This window comes from Dioscorea cayenensis, chromosome 19, assembly GCF_009730915.1.
Source record: "Dioscorea cayenensis subsp. rotundata cultivar TDr96_F1 chromosome 19, TDr96_F1_v2_PseudoChromosome.rev07_lg8_w22 25.fasta, whole genome shotgun sequence".
NCBI classification, from domain to species: domain Eukaryota; kingdom Viridiplantae; phylum Streptophyta; class Magnoliopsida; order Dioscoreales; family Dioscoreaceae; genus Dioscorea; species Dioscorea cayenensis.
Window position 1 is genome coordinate 26,196,571 of NC_052489.1, and position 16,577 is coordinate 26,213,147.

The window sequence follows — 16,577 nt, forward strand, 5'->3', positions numbered from 1 at the left end:
TGACTGGTGTTCTGCAGCCAGAGACTCGTCACAACTTCTCTCCAGTGACTCCTTCCAGTCTGTTAAGCGCTCCCTTGAGTTCCTGAGCGCTAGATCTGCTGACGTCGCCAATAGCTCGACCCACGCCAAGCCCCACGAGTGATCCTCCTTTTCTCTAACTGAGCTGGCCTTTGTTACCTTCTGGTCTGGCCTTTGTTACCTTCTGGTGGACTTCGTCACCTCAGTCTCAGACCGTTTTCTTTTTATTTTTCTTTTCGTCTGCTTGTTCTGGTTCGCCACACTGCTGGTGTAGCGTCCATTTTGCTTTGTGGGTTTTTGTTGTTTTATTTTTCTCGGTTCTCCCTTCCGTCTTTTGTTTTGGTGTTTGTTGCTCTGTCGGTTAACTTTTGTCTGTTTTCTGATTTTTTCAATAAATTCGTGGTTTATCCACTTTTATTAAAAAACAAGAAACCATTTTATTTATTCATAAAAAATTATATGTTTAGCAGGCATGTGTAAATTATTTTGTTTTCAAGTGATGAGTTTTTTTGCTAAAAACGATATAAATCTAACACAAATTTTGTTTATTCTACTGTAACTGATCTCTTTGCCTCAACATTTACATAATTCCATTACTCGAGTCATACATACACAAACATATGATGGAGGCCTACATTAATTAAATCCAAATATACACATGAGTAAAGAAAATTTACTTCAATATCATTCATGTCCATTTTTAATTTTTATTTCATACAAACAATTCATTTTAAAGTTATGGATGGTTTTTAAAGTAATTATATATAATTATATATATATATACATATATATTTGTCCTTTATATATGACTTTGCATCTTAGGATATAACCACAGCCACAAGCGTGACATATGATTTTTTAATAAGGTAGATAAGTCAAATAACTCAAGGGAGAAAGAAAATGCCCTTGTTTGCCCCAGCAAAAATAAATGGAATAGTCATATAATGGCAAAGACTATATATGATATATAATTAACTAGTCTTTGATAAAAAAAATTAAATAATCTTGTGTTATATGACCGAGCTATACATACATATATATACAGTGCATTGAAAGGCTAGCTAAAACAGTGTTGGAGATCATGCTTGCATATGGACAAACATATCAAAGAACCGCATGGCTTGAACTAGAACACAAGATACGAGTACTAAATGGTTTACAAGAGATGCGATCCATGACTACAATGAAAGCCATGATCAGCTCAAAATCAACTCCTGGTTTAATGACAATGGTGAACACATCATCACCAAGAAACACCGATGTGTTTTTTGCCTTTTTCCTTGAGATCTCCGCAATGACATCACCAGTTCCAGTGAGAATGCTGCAGTGTCTCCTCCAAAAACAGCCTTCTATCTTGTAATCAGGCTTTGCTGCAACATGACCATGACCGGTGGAGACTGTAGAGTTCAACATGAACACTTGTGCTTCATCACTGCTTTGCATGATAGATCTCTTCCCCATTGAGAAGACTTCAGTTCTCAATCCATCTTCTAATTTATATCCATTCCATTTATCATGCAGGCTAAATATCTGTGAGGATATATAGATAAATCACATGCAATATGGTTAATATATATAGTGAGAAAGAGGGAAAGAGAGAGAAACACATACAATATTAATTGTTTACTTAATTACCTGTGGATGGAGTGATAGAAGAGGAGATCCAGAGCCATCCATTAGTAAGAGATCACCAGAAAGGAATTTGTGTCTTCTTGAGTAGTTGTCCACCCTGAAGGCTAGCTTGCCACTGGAATCATAGACAGAGAAGCCATCTGTTCCATGAAAAGCCATGCTTGACTTCTTCCACACTGTCCACACTGTTTCATGGTTATCACCTTTTCTTACTGGCTTTCCAATATTATCAGGATGTATTCTACCCATGATATATCAAGAAAGAAATAAAAGAGATGTGGAAACTGATGGAGAGGAGAGGAAGGACCGAAGGAGATCAAGAAGGGTTAGGTCTTTTTATATATGGAGAGGAATATGTGAATTGGAGCTAGAGTAGGTTTAAAGGTTTTCTAGTGTGTCATGTCTGACAAGATGGCCATTTGGTCATAAAAAGTCTGATGAAAAAGATAGACCAAGAAGAGTATAGAAATAGCATTCTCATCATGTGCATGTCTTTGGAGAGTCATCCATTTGGCCATGTTTTTTATTATAAGTGTGTCATTTTTGAATTCATAGTACGGCCGTCAATGTCAGAGGTAACTGTACATTACGTTCCTATGCTTTGCTTACTGTTAAGGAGACCACTGTTATGGTTGACAAGAATAGTCACACTCTCGTGCATGTCATGCATGAGCAATTTATAACAGAATTTGAGGTGCAATACTGCTCTTTTTTTTCTTTTTCTTTTTCTTCAATTTGAAACACACACACACACACACACACACACATATATATATATATATATAGAGAGAGAGAGAGAGAGAGAGAGGAGAAAATATGGAAATATTTGGTAAAATGACTAACATGTTTTTGTAGAAAGAGCACGCAACATGAAAATGATGTGTTTGTAGTGTTCCATGTCATATTATTGTAAACTCTCAAGTGGGGTCTACTTTGGGTAGGTAAGTTAGATTTATATTCAATTTAAAACATACAATGGAAAATGATATATATTTGGTTTTTACTATCATGTCTTGTTCTTATATATTGGTTTATATATATATGGATTAGCACTCATTTAGGGTTTGTGTGCATTGTAATATAATATATAGACATATTACTGTCATAATTGAGACCAAATGGATCTTAATAAATCAGAAGTGGCTGGTATAATGAAAAGAAATTGTGATTTTGTTTTAATGTGATTTTCCCATGTTTGAACTCAAAAATTGAGTTTTCTAATTAATTGGAAGTTAAACATGTTGGGTTAAAATGTCAAAGTTATGAGTATAATTTGTAGCCAATAGACTTTCTTTAACTTATAATAAATTAAATTTGAATTATTTTGAACCAATTTTACTCATAATCTTATTTTTATTGCATTGTAATAAAGAAAGAGAATGATGTAAAGCAAAAACCTATAAAAAGCACAAAATTAGAGAAAAAGAAGAGCATAATTTCAACAAAAACAGAACAAGTAGATTAGAAAATTTAGCGCTTAGACGTTACAACATAAAAAGGTACAAAACAGAAATTATAGTGCCTAGGCGCTATAGTCTTTGGCGCCTAGGTGCTACCCCGAGTTATAAAAGGGGCTAGGGTTGAGACGAAAAGGGAAGAGAATTTCAGAGATCAAGTGGTTGGGAGTGAAGATTTGGCGCGGATTCAGTGCCAGGCTTTAGTTTTTAGTTTTTCTTTGTTTATTTGATTATGAACCTTATTCATATGTCAAACTTTGCAATTATTATGTTCTAAATACTTTTTCTAGGGCTACGATGTAGCCAGATTATGAAAACCTAGGTTCATGTTTGTTTAATTCAATTGATGCTTGTTTCAAGACTATGTTGGATATTTTAATCTATGCTTAATGCTTGTGATTGCTTGATCACCAATTGTATTATTAGTAATTTGATTTGAGACCAAGAGGTGATAATTGAATTAGGTCTTGGTTGAAATATCGTATAATCATCATAAGATAGAGATATTTATGAGGTTGTATGCATCATTATAAATTTCTAGAGCTTAATGAGTTCCATAGGCTCACAGTTATCTCAGAGATGATGTTACCTTATCTAGTGGAATATGCTATTGATGCAGAGAAAGATCAATATGTAATTTAGAGAAGTTTGATGACAACATAAGTAACAAACATTGATTGATTGAACTAGATGATCTAGGTAGAATTAGTTTAGGTGAATTCGGAAACCCTAGAATCTCTTGACATTGATTTCTTCTCATCTAACTATCTTTCTCTAGTTCTTGAATTAGATTTTCTAAATTAAATCTATTCAATCTCATTAGTAAAGTAGAATTAGGGTAAGTAATTTTAGTAATTAATAAACTCAATCCTCATGGGATAATACTCTCTTATCATTATATTACTTGTTTGTGATAGCATATACTTGCGTTATAAAAATCACAACAACATAAACACAGTAATAATATTCATATATTAGTGAAGAATATGTTTCTTGACTTGATTAAGCCATGGAAAACGAAGTTGTGGTCCCTTTCTAGATTAATTAATTAATTGGGGATTGATGATATTTTAGCAAGGAGGTGTTTGTGTTGGAGTTGAACTCATGCTAGACTCAATCATTATCATGCAAGGGAACATTCTTGGAGGATGGAAAATTCATCATATTGTATTGTGCTTTTGATTGATTAATAGACATAATCACTTACCTAACAAAATTAATGACTTTAAATATATGTTGATTTTGTAATAAATGATATATCATATAACTAAAAATATCATTAAAATTAAGTAGGAAATCTCTCAATGATATTAAAATAGTGGTAATTGCCCTACAGACATTATAAAATTAACTCAATCATGCTTGACAAATTAAGAAATATAACAAGTGGCATATATATATATATATATATATATATATAAATCATTCACAATGAATTAATAGCAAGATTATAATCTAGAAATGAAACGGATCAACCATAAGACAAAAGCATGAGATTGTGTTTAACACTAAAAGACATTCTGAGAACAAAATTAGGCCACTGATCGCATCACCTAATTTTGTCCTTAGAATTTATATATAAGATGTATCTTTGACTAAATTTCTTATTTAAATGGAACAACTTACTACTTTGCACCTCCTAGGTAGCAATAACTTAATTAAATAACAAGCATGTGGATGATGAACTGACTTCAGAGAAAATTAAAGGACTCATGTCACATTCCACAATGATCTGCCTCCCAAAACCATGTACTTTCATACATCAACTGAGCAACTTGGATTTATAAAATTAATTAGAAAAAAGAAGAATATCATACTAACTTTTCTTTTAAATAATTAAAAACCCTTCACGGGTTCTAGAGGATGAAGTGAAGGAAAAGGTTGATGTCCTCTTATTGAAAAATTTAGGTTTTCTTAATCAATTTCTTTAATGCAATAAATAAGTAAATAAATAAATAAAAATAAATCAAAGATGATGGGTTGTAAAATCCTAAGAATATTTTTATGTGCTTTTTTATTTTATTAATTTGCATCTTGTGTTTAGGGAATAATATTATCGTTAATTATGCAAGTAGGCTTTTGTTAGGGAGGAGATTAGGCGTCGGTGAATTAATATGAACAAAATGTAATGGAGTTAGTGTGACGTAACCCCCTCACCAAACTATTTAAATTAATTCTTGGCTCCCACTTGCATTGTAGATTTTGATAGACCAGGAAGTCTAGTTTTGATTTAGAGTTTAGCAACCCTTTAATAGATTTTTTTTTATGGTTTTTAAAAACTCCTATTTTTTAAAATAATTATATATATATATATATATATATATATTGATCGGGTTGGTTAATGGTTAACTTACTTCTAATTAGTTGTTTGAATTTGGATAAACAATAATTATAAATGTGCCAATCTTTACTTATCTAACCAAGCTCAAAATCTTTTTGATTCAAGATTGATAGTGGTTAAACTGATACCAAGCTACTATATATTGATTTAAAATGGATATTAATTTCAAACTCATTCAATTGACTCAATTGAATTTAAAAAATTTTGCAACAATGTTTTGTATTATCACTGTTTTTGTGGTCATTTGTGTTTTTTTACTTGGTGTTGTCTATTTATTTATTTATATTTTTATGCATTTGTAGTTTATCTATTTTTTATTTTTTTTTAAATTGTAACAAAAATATATTCATGGATAATTTATTAATTTATTATTTATTAACTTCAAATATATTAATTTATGAGCTACAATAATGAATTTTAGCTACCCGGTTATAAATTTGTGTAATTATTTTCTATATGATTCGTACACGATTTTGATTTTTTTTTTTTGTCAATAATTTATTTTATTTTTAATTAATATAAAGTTTGATCTTATTCTTGTTTAATAAGTTAGAAAGTAATCCATAATTAATATATTCTGGGCCAAAATGTAACCGGGCTTGAGCTCTTGATATTTAGGGGATTGCTCGTATACATACATATATAATGATACCGAATAAACTAAGGTTACATGATTTAAGTCAATGAGAAGCCCAATATGTGTCACTTAGTCCAAGACTAATTTTTGCTCAAAGAACTTGATGGTATATTTTCCATAGACGGAAGTCCTTCAAATGGAGAGTCCTTAATTAAAAGGGAAATATAGAGCTAAAATTTATTTAACAAAATATTATGAAATAATATGTTTGATCTTACTCTAATTTTTTTTTATTCCTGATAAAACAATGTGAAAGGGGAAAATTCATATGATTAACTCTAATTGATTGAATTTAACAACTTATTATTGTTGTTGTCACCGTAAATTGGTGGTATATTTTATTTCTATAAATTAACAAAGGGTAAATTGGTGGTATATTTTATGTTCAACTTCACAATATTGATATAAAATTAATAATATTCAGATTATCTAAAGAGAATGCTTATCTTCTTGACGATGTTGATATAAAACCAAATATTATCTTCATGTATGGTTAGATGGCCCCATGCACTTGATAGTGATGCTTCTTAGTTGTGTTTTGTATAAAATATCATGAGTTGATTGTCTCACCTATATTAAATATTAAAGACATTCAGACATGCATGATGAATTATTGAGAATGGATGATTAAATCAGGATAATGAAAACCACAATACATTGGATCAAAGTTATGATATGTTTGATGAGTTTGTAGCTAATAATAATATTATATTTAAAGTATTTTTTACTAATTATATATATAGATATATTTTTCTGTTTCAGTTCTTAATTTGTTTGGTTCCTGCAGGTATATATATGTTCCATTTCTTTTTTTTTTTTAATAAATTCTTAATTTATCAATTTTATTCATATATATATATATATTCCAAACTATCATCCTCGCATCAAAATTTTTCTAATTTTTTTTATATTTCATCTATTTTATTAGTAAATATAATATTTGCGTCAACACCAAGGGGAAGTTCTAAACCTAACTAATGAAATACTTAAAAGTTAATATTATTTAAATAGAGTTACACATATGATGAAATATGACGAAGGACTTTTAATTCAAATTAATCTATGATATATTGATATGAGAGAGAAATAATAATAATAATAATAATAATAATAATAATAATAATAATAATAATAATAAAAAGAACCACAACAAAACTGATCATGACTACTTAACTTAAAAAAATCATATATAGCTTTACCTAGCGTTCAATCAATACTTTTATAATGCCGTGTGGTGCATGACATCTATATACTAACAAGATGGGGGACAATTTTGACAATGAGATATAAATAAATAAATAAATACACACACATATATATATATATATATATATAAACAAAGATGCATATGTTGAATCAGAAAAAAAACTAATCTCATATATTAATATATATAAGATCGATAACTATATAACTTGATTTATGCTTAAAGTAGCAGTTATAAATAGTTAGTCGATCAAAAAGCGAAGTACAACAATAATTGAAGATATAAAGAACGGCATGTATTCTTACCTCCCTCTAATTTTAAGCTTAAAATCCAAATTTATTAAAAAGCAAACACACACAGAATTAATAAATAAATAGTACTCTTAAATTGAGGCCAAAATGTAAAAGTATGATGATGAAGATGATGATCATGATGAGAATAAGAGAATCTCCTTATAAATTGCACATGCAATACTGTCTTGCAGGATAAAAATAAAACCCCACCACCCTTGTCACCAGATATGTAAACAAACACACATGTAACACTTTCAGATCAAATTGGTACTCATTCTATATATATATCTCTCAACCAAAAGAAACGAACCAATGTGACAGCTTCACAGAAAGAAATTCCATTTTCAAGCTCACCAACTCCATAACAAGAAAAGAATCCAATGTATGAATAACCCATCAAATAAATCTCAACCATCCATTATAGTTAACAATACACTGATCATGAATTGAAACATGATGATATTTTCATATAGTTAGCCGGTGCATACCCTGCTGCAGCTACCTCATCTAGCATAGCAATGGCAAATGGAGAGGATTAGACACAGGAGGTGCAGTTGCAGGTCTTCGGGACGAAGGCGCAAACACCGTAAGGCTTATCGGGGAGGTTGCAGTCGATACCGAAACAGCATGGCATGGAAGAGCAGTTGGTTGGATCACTGGCTGAGCAGCACCTGCAAGCCAAGCAAAGTTGGAACGGTCCTAGCATGCGGCGGCTGTTGTCAGCGCTGATCGATACGTTACTCATCGGTCCATATTCAACTGATATCATCGGAAAGTAGCCTGTACAAACCGCTCCTGCATGTATATAATATATATATATATATATATATATATATATAAAGGCATTAGAATTGGTATTAATAAAGGGTGAATTAAGAGTTAGGATTTTATACCTTTCATGAAGAATGAAGAGTGGAGGAGGAGGAGGAGAGTGATCAGTGTGAGGAAATTGATTGCTTGGTACTTGATCATAGTGGAGAAGGGATGGAGAAGTTAGGAGGAGGATGTGTGTTAGAGAGGAGAAGAAACATAGCAAGTGGTCATATCTTTATCTTGTTAATGATGTAAGCCTTTTGGGCATGTTAAGGAAGGGTCCATGGTGTTGTCATCTGCACAGAAACTCATGAGGATGAAATGACAAGAATGCCATGCCATTGGTTTATTAGGATTGAGTGGGAAAGGAATGGCTAAAAGTCTTAACACTTGTTATCATTCGTCTTGCAAGTTGCAAGTGCATGCATTTGTCAAACTTAGAGAAGATCATTATAGTAATAATGTATAAAGTGATTGAAAGTTCATTGTGAAACTATATTATGGAGATGAATTATATAAGTTTCAAAACAATATCATGAGGGACTTAGCTTTCATCTTTTAAATCAACAATGGCTTCTAGTGCTGGTTCCCTGCCATTTGGCATCTTTATGTGTTGCATGTAACCAGCTTTTGGAGAGAATAACAGAGGACCAGAATAAGGGAACCGAGGATGGTGAGTAACTGTAGTAATGGGTTGGTCTGTTAATGTCTTTGAATTTTCTTTTTTCCTATTGTAGAACATGGAACATGGCCGGTGATCTTTCTTTTCTGAAACTTTTTGCATGTGTATCTCCTATTTTAAATTTATACCTCAAGAATACATATGCAATACTCTTGGGTTTTGAGGGGTATAAAAGTCATTATATTTTTTTGGAAAAAAAAAAGAGACTTTTATGAATGTGTGGACACATGTACGAGAAGTCAAGGACTGGTAGAACTCCATTTGTCTTATGTACTGTATACCATTAATTGCTCAACTTGGTACAACAGAGTCAATTAAATTTGTTAATGTTTGATAGTGCCATTGCTTTTCAAGCCTTATCAAGTCTTTTTTTTCTGTGAGCTAAACACCACCAATAATTTATAACAGAAGTCTTGTTTATAGACTTTTGTAAATCCAGGCCAATCTGAAAGCTGAACAGGTTCAACAACAGGAACATGGATGAAAGAAACAGAATGAAAAAGACAAAAACGTTTTGTTGGTTACCTGAATGGAATCTTCACAGTGATGATTGTGTGGTGTTTGTTCCTTTAACATGTCAAGTTCATGCCTACAGAAAACCATTAAAAATGCAGCTACTTGAAGGAATTTTCCTGTGGCTTCCGTCAAGTCTCTTCTGCGGATCATAATGCTGCAACTTTAAGAGAATGATCAAGTTTCAGTAGTTTTCATAATAGCTTTTCATTCAGAATCAAACCCCCCAGCCAGTTTGGCATTGGGTTGCACTGTTATGACATATTTGCCAATTAGAAACTGTTACAAGCTGCCACATTTACAGTGAAGTCATGGTAGAGATAAAAGCAAAAATCCTGACACACAAGCATCACTAGATTGTCAATATACATCCACAAAATCTATAATTCTTCATCACACCCTGCATGGGGTGATCGGACTAGGGGAGCATTTTGGGCTAGGACTAGACCTACAACTCATATTGTTATTACCAGAAAATCTTCGGTGCATTCGATAGTCGGGGAGGCTGTCAAGTATTGGTGTATGAGCTGACCCTTTGCTTGCACTACTGCATTGTAAGGGCTCAAGAGTCTCCACAACATCACTCATGAGGGGTCTTGCCTTCGGGTTCTGGCTTAGACAGTAGTATGCCAAGCTGCAGGCTTTCTGGGCAGCTCTCACGGAGTATTGGTCTTCAAGCCGGGGGTCGATTATCTGCAGCATTTTCTTCTTGTCATTGAGCTTCGGACGTGTCCAATCAACCAGGCTCTGTTCCTTGCTAGGCCGGGTCTTGTCCACAGACTTACGGCCGGTCAAGAGCTCAAGAAGTACAACACCAAAACTGTAGACGTCACTCCTTGCAGTCAGACGACCTGTTTGTGAATTGCAGGATCCAATATCAGACATTATTTTTTATCCTGTTCAACTACCAAAATATCTAATGTAACAGGTTTGGTACACTAAAGGTGTTCTTTGCTTCCCAGAAACAATTACAATAGATACTAAAATTGGCATCCTGTTTTATGATGAAGTCTAAAACTAATTTGCTTGCATGAACATGGGATAATGTAAAGGATTCGCCATTGGGAAAATTAATATCGGGTTCATATCAATAAACCACTAATTAGCCGAATAGATCTTCAGCAAAATTATTAACAGATTAGAATGATAAATCCTACCAAGTTGGGAGATTGTACCTGTCATCACATACTCAGGTGCCGCATAACCATAAGTTCCCATCACCCTTGTTGATACATGGGTCTCGTCTCCCTGAGGGCCAGCTTTTGCAAGTCCAAAGTCAGAAAGCTTAGCAGTATAATCCTGTGAAGAAATAGAGAAGTAACACAGGGTCAGAAGGTACAGTTCTGTCTCCAATTTACCAATAATGTGGAGGTAAGACACCACCATTGAGGAAAAGAAACAAAGGAATTAAAACAAGAATCCACTTAACAGAGTCCAACAAGATATTGGAAGTCTTAAAGTCTCGGTAGATGACAGGCCTTTCAGCATTATGAAGGAAAGCAAGCCCTTTGGCAGCCCCAAGTGCAATCATCATCCTTGTCGCCCAAGATAATGGAGCAGCTGTCTCTGAAATCCTCAAGCAAAATAATACAAGTTACACATAAATTTACACCTTAGAATCACACACACACACAGAGGATCCGCCACTTTGGAAGAGCGAAGCAAAAAAGTAATAATAATAATAATAGAAAGAAAATTTATCTGTCAATATCAACATACAGGAAACTTTATAATCATCAGTAAATAACAGATGAAAGCATATTTTCCTAACATTATAGACAACTCAAGGTCTATGATTGACAATTTTAGTCGGTAAATGCCTAGAAGATAAACTGATGCTATAAAAATAAAAAGCGGTCACCAGCACAAACTGTAGGTGATGCTATAAATTATGACAGAAAGAAAAAGAGAGGTGAGGCTACATACTTCGAAACAAGTGGTTCTCAAGGCTGCCTCGGAACATGAATTCATAAACAAGTAACCTGTGAACATCTTCACAACAATATCCAATCAGCTTCACTAGATTAGGATGCCTCAGCTGTCCTAGAAAATTAACCTCCGTCTGGGAAACATACCAATTGGAAACACACATACAAATTCTCAGAAAATAATGATACAACATGACAAAAAAATGATAGTTTATCTTTTTCATAAAGATTATTCAGTAAGGTCCATGTCTTGGATGTGTCTCATGGGATGTTACTATCCCTCTGGATTTCAGATAGAATATCTAAGTTCACATGGCTCATGCTGATATAGCAGGACAAAAATTCATAAGGCTGGTATTAAAATAAAATTTCATAAGCTTCAGAAAGACAGATTATTTAAAAATATTTAGAAAAAGGGAAGGTCTGTATAAAAGCAGGAACAAGTAGGTCCTCCCATATTTTACTATAGTGACTCCATGCTCACATGAGCTAACTGCTAACAAAGATATTTATTCAAGTCAATTGTCAACCAGCATAATTGCACATATGCTCACTATAAAGTAAAATAATTCTGCAATATTTAGATAGACAGATAAATTTTAAAAATGAAACAATGCAAATGCATCGTTAATTTTGGCTGATCTCTAGCAGATGTGTCAACCACAAGTCAGAGTGACCCTTCATTAATTTTCTACACAATTATAGCCAAGGTCCACTTGCTTGAGGCAGTGACACATGCACCCAGATAAGGGATGGATGATGATATAATTAAATTGTTGCAAACTGGAGCATGCAATATACAACTACCAAGCAAGACAGAGAGATTCACTGTAACATGCTCCAACTTTGAATGGCATCTGGAGCTATGCCTATTGCCCCATAGGAAGATTTTTGAGAGAATATGAAAAATAAAGTTCAAGTAGGATAAGTTCATTTTATGATCACTCAAAACAAAAGAATAGTCTAAAGCAGAATTTTTTGAGAATAGCATAACCCTAAAGAAAAGGAAAATTCTCATCCTCCAGACTAGCCCTGGCAGCATGGGAGTCTACAATGGAGCAGAATGCTAAACTAAATAGGACCACAAAGAAGGAATTGCCTAATTTCCCTTGAGGTAAGAAGAAACAGACAAGCAATTGACTTATAAACTAGATCATGAGAAGCCGACCAATCAGTGCAGCCTAAAGCAGAGTATACAGCTGGTGAGAATCTAATATTTATAAAATAGAAACAAAACTATGTTTAAAAATAAAATAAAATAAATAAAAATTCTTACAAGCCATTCTCTGTGACCTTGAAGTCCATCCTTGTTTAAGACCTTAACAGCGACAGGAAGAGACTTGAGGCCAACCCTCACATTCTCATTAATGTATCCCTTATACACAGTTCCGAAGCCTCCTTCACCAAGAACATAATCTGACCGAAAACTCTTTGTGATAGTTTCAAGCTCAAACAATGTGAAAGCAATCACATTGGTGTATATGGAGATGTTCCTTGAATCTTCGATGACTCGTGGGGTTGAGGGATCACTTAAGTCTGAGAAAGAGCGGTTGTGCTTCCTCTCAGATGGTGTGCTCTTAACAGGTAGCTGGAAAATATGAAGTTGCTGAACTGCCAACCATCCAGTTCATACAAAACAAGAATCCATTTTCAGTTGAAGAACTTGTTGGACAAACCAGACCCAATAGATTCAAGCATATGAGTGAGATTAAGAATGTCATACTGAAACCATGTTGGATTAACACCTAAAACTGCTAGAAACAATGCACATTCAAATGATCCTACTGCTCATTTATCAGATTAAGCTGCAATTTCATCCCCAAAAACAGATCTTGCATTACAATTTCAAAACAAGTGGTTCTCATAAAACAATAGCAATGGCATCCAATCAAAATCTACGCAAAGATTCAAAGGCAAACAATGCAAACAAAAATATTAAAAAAAATATAAAGCTAAACACTTTCCATTAAAAATAAGAATCAAAACCATCAACAAAGCCAGAAACAAAGACCTCAACACCAGAATACTCAAATTCTATAGTTCCACCAGTTACCAAACAAAGAAAGCACCAGGGAAAAAAAAACCAATTTTTAGTGGAGTCCACATCTCAAAATCCTCACTTGATAAAGCCAGTCAAAAATCCCATCAAAACACAACCCAAACAAGTAAAAGAAGAAGAAGAAAAAAAAAACTAAAAACTAAAAAAGCAAAGACAAAAAAATCACCTTGGGCGTGCGCGGCAGCTACAGCAGACTCTTCCCTGGTTCCACAGTTGCCCATCCTGCAAACCCTCTCTCATTCTTCGCGTCAGCTACCAAAGAGCAAGAAAGAAAGCAGGCATGCTCAACTCCAAAGGCAGAGACTTTATACAAGTATTATCTATCTCTCTATCCATATCTCTGTGTGTGTGTGTGTGTGTGTGTGTGTGAGAGAGAGAGAGAGAGAGAGAGAGAGAGAGAGAGAACATGAGCATGAACAAGAACATGAGGGGAGTGTGAAGGGAGAGGGGGAGTAAAGGTTCGAGCAGGACAAACAGAAGAATCATGTGAGTTCATGTACCATACTGCCCCTACTCTGTCTTGTACCAAATTAACACAATCATAATCATAAACGTATCAACCAAACTCACCCAAAAACATTCCCAACCAACCCCCTCTTGCCTCTTGCCATGTTAATATCAAATTTATTTCATAATAGATCCAAAATTATTTCCCGGAAACCACTGAAGTGTATTGAAATATTAATTTTATATTTATGTATCTTTTAAAGTCCCTTAAATAAAAGGTGTTTATTATTTATTTGTCAAAAATAAAAAAATAATTCTAATTTATCTTTCTAATATATAATTTGAATTTCATAATAGCATTTATCCTATTTTTATTTTATTTGATAAAATGAAATTAAATATTTCAAGTAATAGATAAAAAACTAGGAAAAATTTTTTGAATGAAAAACTCAATAGCTTCCTTGTAGTAGAAGAGTTGGTATTTTATTTTTTTTTCTCTTAAGTTAAAAGTTATTCTGTGCAAGTTTCTCAAAAATAAATAAATAAATAATTATTATATAATGATTTATTATTAAAAATGAGTGTGAAATATAATAGGTACAGAAAATAATAGAAAAAGTTATAATTATTTAAAATATTCATTATAAATAATAGTATAAGCTGAATTTTTTTTTTGGGAATTTGACCGGACATTAATTATTGTTGATGAATTATTATTGAGTTAAAAGAAATTATTAAAAATATAACCCACTTCAAAAATGCTATTTTATTGTACCTTTTTAATATAAAACGATGCAGTATTATTGAGTTAATAGAAAAACAGTCATAACCCACTTCAAAAAATGGCTAATAATTATTATTGTCTGAAAATAGAATTCAATGTCATTTAAGTCATTTTCTTTAATTAAAAAATAAAAATAAAAACCGTAAAATTACATGTGGACCTTACTCTTCACTAAAGAAAACCAAAAGAAAAGCTGTAACCTTTCAGTGATAATAGAGTTGATTAGATTACTGCACAAACAAATCCAACCAGAAAACTTTATATTGAAAATTATAATCTAAACCGGTGGATTTTTCTTAGCTTCTTTAGTAGCTTTCTTGTGACCAGAATGTCAATTTTTTTGTTTAAAAAAAAAAAGAAAAATAGAGGACTTGAATTTACTGAAAAGCCCTTCTTATGGTCTTTTTACTTTTTAGTTCTTATTGGATGCGCACGGGTCACACGCGCAATTGGATGCATTAGCCACGGCATCCGCACTGGGTTGTAGCCATTTGAGGATAAGTCAATTATCTCTCTATTTATATCTTAAAAACATCATTTTTTTTTTTATTTTCTTCTTTATTTTTTTGCACAACCTCGAGATTTAAGCATGCATATAAACCATAAATTATAATAACATATAATAATATATTTTAAATAGAGTGCTTGTCATTTAATATCAATATTTATTTATTTATTTATTTATTATATATCTGATTATATATGTATATATATATAGTATAAAGATAAAGATATTAATCATGTTTAGATACATGAAAGCTCACTTTGTTTTTTTTTGTCACATCTTTTCAACTAATAATAGTTTTATCTATTTTATAAAAAAATAATTATTATTATTATTTATTTTGAGTGTCTTATTAACGGGAGAAATTAACAAAAATTACATTCGTAATTCATGAAAGAATGTAAATAGGAAAGTGATGTACAGATTACATCAAAGTAATCTGTGCAAGATTCTTCTGGAGGACGCCGTGCCCAAAGAAAATGATTTTGTTTAACTGGTTAGCTTGGAAGAATAGGATCCTCACTATGGATGTTCTAGCCAATAGGAGTTGTAATCACCTCCCCGACGGCTACCTGTGTCCTGTGTAACTCTGTAATTGAGAAGGAGGATCATCTCTTCTTGCAATGTTTGGTTGCTAGACAAGTGTGGGCATACTTTGTGAGCCTTCTGCGTCTACCGGATTCTCCTGGGTCACTGCAGGAGATTTGGGGGGTTGGAGAACTTTGATGCAAGCGAACATTAGGGATGTTGGGGAATTAGTTGCTAAAGCAATTGTGTGGAATATTTGGCTTGCTAGAAATGATTGTATCTTTAATGCCAATTGCTTGCCTACACATGATCTCATTTTGAAAATTGACCGTGTGTTGTTGTCCTGGTTCTCTTCAGTTCCCGAGGGTGCGAGGGAGACGATGGAGGATCCTATTGCATTGATTCGACAGAGTCCGGAGGCCCTTGGGATCAGTGGGCTGGAGACTGGAGGCGATCCACCTCCAGGGGCAGATCAAGTATATCTCACCAGCTAGTCTGTTTTGTTGTGTATGGCTCATATACACAAGTAAACTACCAGATGTGGGAACGGAGTGGAGTGGCGTGACAACATCTGTCATATTGTGGGAGCATCAGTTTGATAGGTTGAGTGCGGGGGAAACGCCCCGCGGTAGGATACAAGGGTAATTTGTATTTTGTTAGGATTATGATTTGATAATCTTGTAATTTGTATCCGGATAGGATTTGTATCCGGATAGGTTTAAAATATGGATATGTT

At 33.1% G+C, this 16,577-nt stretch overlaps 3 protein-coding genes across 3 annotated transcripts; all 3 read right to left on the reverse strand.

Annotated features, from left to right (window-relative positions):
* Positions 1-1,122: 1,122 nt before the first annotated feature.
* LOC120249288 (protein LURP-one-related 5-like) lies at positions 1,123-1,899 on the reverse strand. The gene is made up of 2 exons (XM_039257792.1): positions 1,654-1,899; positions 1,123-1,548 (listed from the first exon to the last, which is right to left on the reverse strand). The coding sequence occupies exons 1-2, from the start codon at positions 1,897-1,899 to the stop codon at positions 1,123-1,125; spliced, it is 672 nt and encodes a 223-aa protein (XP_039113726.1).
* A 5,929-nt stretch (positions 1,900-7,828) lies between these two features.
* On the reverse strand, positions 7,829-8,650 carry LOC120283949. The gene is made up of 2 exons (XM_039290769.1): positions 8,476-8,650; positions 7,829-8,377 (listed from the first exon to the last, which is right to left on the reverse strand). The coding sequence occupies exons 1-2, from the start codon at positions 8,552-8,554 to the stop codon at positions 8,118-8,120; spliced, it is 339 nt and encodes a 112-aa protein (XP_039146703.1). The 5' UTR covers positions 8,555-8,650; the 3' UTR covers positions 7,829-8,117.
* Positions 8,651-9,804: 1,154 nt separating this feature from the next.
* LOC120283948 (probable serine/threonine-protein kinase PBL8) lies at positions 9,805-14,046 on the reverse strand. Its single transcript, XM_039290767.1, has 6 exons — positions 13,744-14,046; positions 12,795-13,129; positions 11,517-11,652; positions 11,020-11,156; positions 10,766-10,889; positions 9,805-10,441 (listed from the first exon to the last, which is right to left on the reverse strand). Exons 1-6 carry the CDS (start codon positions 13,796-13,798, stop codon positions 9,984-9,986), a joined length of 1,245 nt encoding a protein of 414 aa, XP_039146701.1. The 5' UTR covers positions 13,799-14,046; the 3' UTR covers positions 9,805-9,983.
* Positions 14,047-16,577: the final 2,531 nt, after the last annotated feature.